At 38.1% G+C, this 6,822-nt stretch overlaps 1 protein-coding gene across 1 annotated transcript in view; it reads left to right on the forward strand.

Annotated features, from left to right (window-relative positions):
* The window catches only part of F13A1 (coagulation factor XIII A chain), a 169,569-nt gene that overhangs the window by 135,049 nt on the left and 27,698 nt on the right, over positions 1–6,822 (forward strand). The window contains exon 11 of the mRNA XM_011367075.1: positions 4,113–4,266. Coding sequence (XP_011365377.1) covers positions 4,113–4,266 — 154 coding nt within the window. The remainder of the gene's footprint in view (positions 1–4,112; positions 4,267–6,822) is intronic.

Consider the following 6,822-nt stretch of genomic DNA (forward strand, 5'->3'; position numbering starts at 1 on the left):
GACCAGATGGCATGTCTAAGTGCTAGTAGTCCTGGTGGGAGATGAGGAGCACATACAGCCTGGCAACATGGCCAGCCCTACAGGCTGAAGGAATGGCAAGCACAGGGTGGATGTACAGCAGTCCTGCCAGGAATCCTCATGGACCAAGCAGGTATCCACTGCCTTCATATACCTTCAGAGGATTACCACGTTCTCTGCACAGCCTATATGCCATGTAGTTATATCTACCTGGGAACAAATAAAGAAAACTCAGTCCTGGGTTCTGAAGAAAAAGTCTCCATCCTTAGTAGTGAAGAGCATAGCTTCTGGCAGGATCTTTGCTGAGCCTCTGCGGCCTGAACCTTGGGAGAGGCTGCCTAGAAAGTGCCTGTGTCTGACCAAGAGGCAAGGGTGTGGTGTGCCGAAAACAGCACCAGATTTCATGTTGAGATGCCTGGGCTCTGCATGACTATAGCTCCTTCAAATGTAGAGGTAGGACTAGATAATCACTAAGACCCCTTTCTATTCAAAAGAAATTAGCTTTAAACATAGGGCTTTCATAAGGAAGAATTAGTACTTATCTACTTACCAACCCTACAAGGATAATATTTTCAAACCCAGGCTCAGAGACATTGGGTAACTTGCCCAAAGTCACACAGCTTGGGTTCAATATTTCTTCCGTCATCTCCTGCACTTATGACTGTTGTACTGTAGACATATGATTGTTCTTGGCTGGGCATCTATCACTGCTATTATTTAAACCCTTCAGTGACTTTTCAGTGACCAAGGTGGAGAATCACTGTACTAGTATCTGAAACAGAAAAGAAAGCTTGCTGATGTCATATTGATTGAATAGAATACTTCCCCTTTGCCCCATTCCCAACATACATATACAAAAGCCATTTCATTTGTATGTTTCTTCTCTCTTCTCTCCACAAGGAACAGTGCTGTTGGGCTGGCCTGAAATTTTCACCTATATAAATTTCCTAAGCTGTGTTCAAGGAGAGACAAGGATTTAACCACTTTCATATTTAGCCTTGTCTCCCTGGAAAATTGTAAGCTGTTGTAAGGACTGTTATTAAGAGAATATTTAACATTAATGTTGCTATAATTTGCAAGTGGAAGAGGGAGTTGTTTGTGGTTGCTTGGCCTCCTCTAGAGGAAAAGCTAAAATTCTCAGGAAGCTCATTTAAAGGTTAACTTTCTTTTTTTCCAAAATGACAAATATTCCTCAGGTGTCTGCTCCGTCATCTCCTGTCCTGATTCCTGATTTCACATTTCAGCCTTTCACATCATATAGCAGGTGCCTCCAAGCCCTGGTCACTCTGCTAAGGAGCAGGAACATCACTTATCTCTCCTCAGAAATCTGAGGCCCAGGCATGGAACCATTTCACCACTGCATAGTACTACTCATGGTTCTGCAGGTGATGTGAGAGATGCAGTGTGCTGTCAAGTCAAAGAACATGCTACAGGCCAGCCAAGGCTTTGCACTTCTCTACCCACTCTGAGCCATGTGCCTACAAACACTTTACCGACCTTCTGAGTCATGGTGGCCTAATCTATAAAATGGGCATAGTAATGTATACCTCACATGGTGGTGGTTGTAAGGTTTAAACTAAATAATTTTAAAATGTCCCTGAAATGTTGTGTATTTGATAAATGTTAGCTACTTCTTTCTTCCTTAGTAGAATCTGACTTTATGTAAATTCAAAACTTTCTGTGAAAAAATAGAAACTTTAAACATCTTTCCCCTCAGCTTTAAAAGTTAGGGATCTATCATCAAGTTTCCCCATTAGATTTTTACTCAGTTTTGAAGTTTACAAGTCATGCTCACCTAGATCCTATCTCACTCAGTCCTAAAATGTTCCTATAAAATTGGCTGAACACGTATAATTATTTTCATTTTATAGAAGCAGGAACTGAAGGTCAGAGAGGATAAGCTAACTTTCTAAAAGTACACATCCAAGATCCGAACCCAAGTGTCTTGCAGCTAATCCAGTGTGTTTCTCAAACATATTCTCCAGAAAATTTGCAGGAACTGGTCCCTCTGCTAATCATAACCTTTTTTCTTTCTTTCTTTCTTTTTATTCTTTTTTTTCTTTTTTTGCTTTAATTATTTTTGACTTTACTAGGAGTGTAATTGACAATTTTAAATTACACAGATTTAATGTATGCATCTGTAATACCATCACCACAACCAAGATACTATACATATCCATCATCTCCAAAAATTTTCTTGTGTTCTTTTGTGAGTTTTGTGTTTGGTTGGTTGGTTGGTTGGCTGGCTGGTTTTAGTAAGAACACTTAACATGAAATCCTTTAGTTCACTAACTTCTATGCATCTTCCAGATTTCAACTTGGCTGTTTCTTAGCACCCCCAACCCTGCTTTGCCCCAAGTGTCTCCATGGTATCTTGAATGAACCCCTGCTAGGTACTTGTTCTACTTTATTGCAGGGGTTCTTAGACCTGAGTGTCCAATATATTTATCTAGCACCTTTTAAAAAAAAAAGATAATAGATTTAGGGTCCCATCCAAGACTTCCTTGATCAGACATCTATTTTAAGTTTCCTCAGGTGATTCTGATGCACAGAATATTCCTTTACTAGAGTGTAAACTCTATAAGTGACCAAATCTATTTTGTTCATCATTAGGTCTCCAGCACCTTAAATAATATCTAGCAATACTAATAATTTATCATTACTATTATAGATAATATTTATGAGTGTTGGTTCTATGCCAGGGATTACAAGTAATTTACATGTGTTTATTTCCATTAATTCTGCCAACTACCTTGAGAAAGGAGCTATTATTACCTTATTTAAATGAGGGAACCAAGTGTTGGAGAGGGTCTTGCAAAACATTTAGTAAATGCATCAGTAACTGTTTTCAATTGGAGTACCTGATATAGCAGTGCAATTCATTTTTCCTACCTGCTTCCTTGATAATAAATGGAACCCACAAGAAAGTGATTGTAAAGAATAAGGAACTCTGTGGGAATCTACCTTCAGGCACAGATTTAGACATTGTGTCTGAAAAGTAGAGTGATAAGGCAGAACTTTGGAAGAACTTGGGGTCAGCCAGCATGACTCCAAGATGCTATTTCTAAGTCCCACCAATGTCATGGTTTAGTTGCTGAATCACCAAAAAATTGCCTGAATTCCTCCTGAAGAGCCTATTATTTTTTAATTAAAATGCTTTTGGCTTCAGGTAACAAAAGAACTTAGGAATTCAAGTTTAATTTTTCTCATATAAGAAATACCAAAGGTTAGAGATCAGCCAATTTTTTATAAACTACAGTAGAGCTTTAGTGGATCATAAAAAGCTATGGGTTGCTCTGAAAGAAATGGTCATACCTCTGTATTTGACTGTCCTGATGCATAACCTGAACTATTGACTGGAAGCCACTGTAAGGATGAAATATATAGAGAGAGGATGGTTTCCTACAGGCAAAGGTGTCAGACAAGGATGTAGTTTATCTCCTTGTTTAATCTGCACACAGAACGTATTAAAAACTGGGTTAGACTCAGAGGAGAGAAGAGTGAAAATTGGTGGAAGAAATATCAATAACTTAAAATATGCAGATGATACCATCTTACTGGAAGAAAGTAGCATATTTCTGCTCACTATCCTAGGGTGGCTAAAGCAGCACTTCACTTTGCATGAAAATGTTCAAAAGCAGGAAGGGAAAGTCAGACTCTCCCGTGTACTTCTTTCCTTTTTATAAAGGAGAAAAGTCTTTCCCAGGAACAACCTAGCAAACATTCTCTTCTTTCTAGAAGTAGGTCACACAGCCACTGCTAGCTTAAAAGAAGTCGAGGAAAGCAAGTAACATATATGGTGCTTTTACTTCTCTCTTAGGAGGTAGGAGCAAGAAAAAGGGAAGAAAGAAATGATTGATATTTAGACAACGAATTGTCTCAGCCCAATATTCTTAATTTAAAATACCTGATCATTAATCTAGACTAGATCCCCCTTTGGAATAGTTTTAAAATGAGTTTAGCCCTATGAATCCAATGTTGTTCGAAAAAACGTGTTAACTCCAGGGAACTTAGATGACTACACCATCAAGAGTTAGCGATTTTGGTAACAAGGATATTCAATGATGGCTAATGCTCTTTTCTCCTCTTTTTAGGTCAACAGTGATCTTGTTTACATTACAGCTAAAAAAGATGGCACTCATGTTGTGGAAGCTGTTGACACCACCCACATTGGGAAATTAATCGTGACCAAACAAATTGGAGGAGATGACATGAAGGATATTACTGATACCTACAAATTCCAAGAAGGTATTTTACTATAACTGAATGAAGATTTCTTTGCCCAAGTCCATTTAGTAATCACCCACTGTCACTATGAGATATATCCCAGAGAATACACTGGCAATTGCAGCATTTGGTAGTCAAAGCAGAAGTATAAGCTCTCGTGAGTGTGAAGAGTTATTTAAATTTCTCATTGAAGTAAAATTATATTAGTTATACAACATTATAACACATCACACACCAAATTTTTATTACAGTTTCATGTGTTTGTTTGCTTTGAACAGAATTCTCCTTTGCATGGCTTATGAAAATAATTTGATTTTAAGTCATATCTATTTTAACAGCATATAGAATCTATGTAAGAACAAAAATACAAAAGAACATAATTTTAAATAATCCTATTAGAAAATGTTGTATAACTAATATAATTTTAATTCAATGAGAAATTTAAATAACTCTTCACATTCGTTTAGTACTTTACACACTATTCTTACATACATTGTTCCATTGAGTTATCATGGAAATCCCTTGAGGTAGATAATACAATATTAATAGAACAGTGCAATCTCACTAATTCAGGCTAATTAAGTTGAAGACCCATTTCAATTATAAAATAATGATAAGATGGTTTTGTTAACTTTTATTGTGCAGTATGTTTCCAATCGAGCCATTGAGTTCAATTCCCCCCTCTATCAGTATTGATTGCTTACTCTATGCCTGGAATTGTCTGTGGTGCTGGGGATTCTTATAGTGAGCAGGACCAAATTTCTGTTCCTGGCCAAGTGATAGAATTATTATATAGAGGGGCCTTTGATAACAAAGAAGGACAGTCAATCCAACCAGGAGATTCAGAAAAAGCAAAGCTGAGTGAGATAAATCACAGATCATAGTTAACACTGGATAGGGTTTTCCAGGCACTGGGAACATAACCAAAGGCATGGAGGTGTGAAGCAGCTGGTGTGCTTAGCATCCTGCAGGCATTACTAAAGCATCACGCTCAGAGTGCCCGGGGGCTGAAGACAAAGCTGCCCAAGGTCAGTAGCAAACAGGAAGTAAAGGATCTTAGGTATCTTGATGGGGAATGTGGAGTATATTTTACAGATGATTCACCAGCAGAGTTCTTAGGAGTGGCATTCATTTTAGTGAATGGATAAAAAATAGTGAATAATTATCATATACCTAAATATTCCTCAGTATTCCTGAAGTGCTAAGGAATGCAGAATTTGTTTTAAATATTTTAGACAGTCTCTCTGCTCTTATTTACAAAACCAATTTGCACTATAAAGAGAAAGTTTGCTGAATTGAGAACTCTTGTGCATAGTATTAGAAATTCAGAATTTTTGTCATCTGAACCAGTGAATTTTTGCTGTATTTCTGAAATGATCCATTCTTCGTTTCTGTGGGTTATTATCTATTGTACAATACAGATAAAAAAAAATTGGCTTTTTCCTAAAAAGGAAGGAAAGTAATTAATTTGAATACATAGCAATAGAAACAATCCAAAAAAAGTTTTTTTTGCTAAAAAAATACAAGCACAACAAAACAAAACAAATAAGGAATGCCCTCTTGTTACAGAGTTGCAGTCAAAAAGGTTTCGAAAAGAAAAAAAGTCCATGATAGAAGTAAAAGAAACTAGCTGCAACATTCACTCGTTTATTCATTAATTCATTCAATGACTTGCTATTAACCGTCCTCAATATTCTCAATACTGTGTAGAAATGGAGACATGCACAGCACTGCCTTCCCATCTAGCTGGAGATACAAGCAGGAAGCAAGCCCTCATCAAGCTGTGTGGTGGATACCCTGAACAGGGGTGGGCAGATGTTGCAGGGCACAGAGAAAGGACTCCCAAGACAGACTGAAGGATCCTGGAGGACATTATGATGGGATCACCGAGATGGAAAGATAAACAGTAATTGTCTAGGTGAAGCAAGGGAAAGGAGTTTCTGGGAAAAGGCAGCAGGATAGGGATTGTGGATAAACTTTTGTAATGTGGAATAAGTTCTGACCAGACAAGAAGGCAAGAGGTGAGTCTACAGGGAGCCATTCGAGTGATCAGCTGTCTTATCTAAACCTCACAGCAAAACACCATAGCTGTCAAACATGGAGGTGACAGATATCAAGAGAGGAAGGACCCCAAAGCAGTCTATGAAAGAGGAGTCAGGGGCTTGGCCAGGGGTGGACACCAGATTAAAGAAATAAAATGTTCCAACTCTGAATAAGGAAGACATTTGTAGTCCAGGTTTTCAGAGCTTGGCAAGATGGCAAGGCTCAGAGAGGTAGACAGTGTAGGGGATCTGGTCTAAACAGAAGATCCCCTAAATTTTGTATAGTTGTAAGAGACACACAACCTGCTAGGCTGGAGTTTGATGCCAGGTGGATGGATAATTAGCCTCTTAATCAAGATGGCATTTCAAATTCTAACTTTGGGAATGACCAAGTAGAATGCTATTCAGAGAAGGATGCTGACTGCACTACTCAAATATAGTGGGAAAGAGTGATTACTGATGTTTGCCATGGACATCTAGGAAGGTACTGCCAGTATCCATGGCCATGCATTTGTCACCCTGATTCTCATTATTG

Source organism: Pteropus vampyrus, unplaced genomic scaffold, assembly GCF_000151845.1.
Source record: "Pteropus vampyrus isolate Shadow unplaced genomic scaffold, Pvam_2.0 Scaffold129, whole genome shotgun sequence".
NCBI classification, from domain to species: Eukaryota; Metazoa; Chordata; class Mammalia; order Chiroptera; family Pteropodidae; genus Pteropus; species Pteropus vampyrus.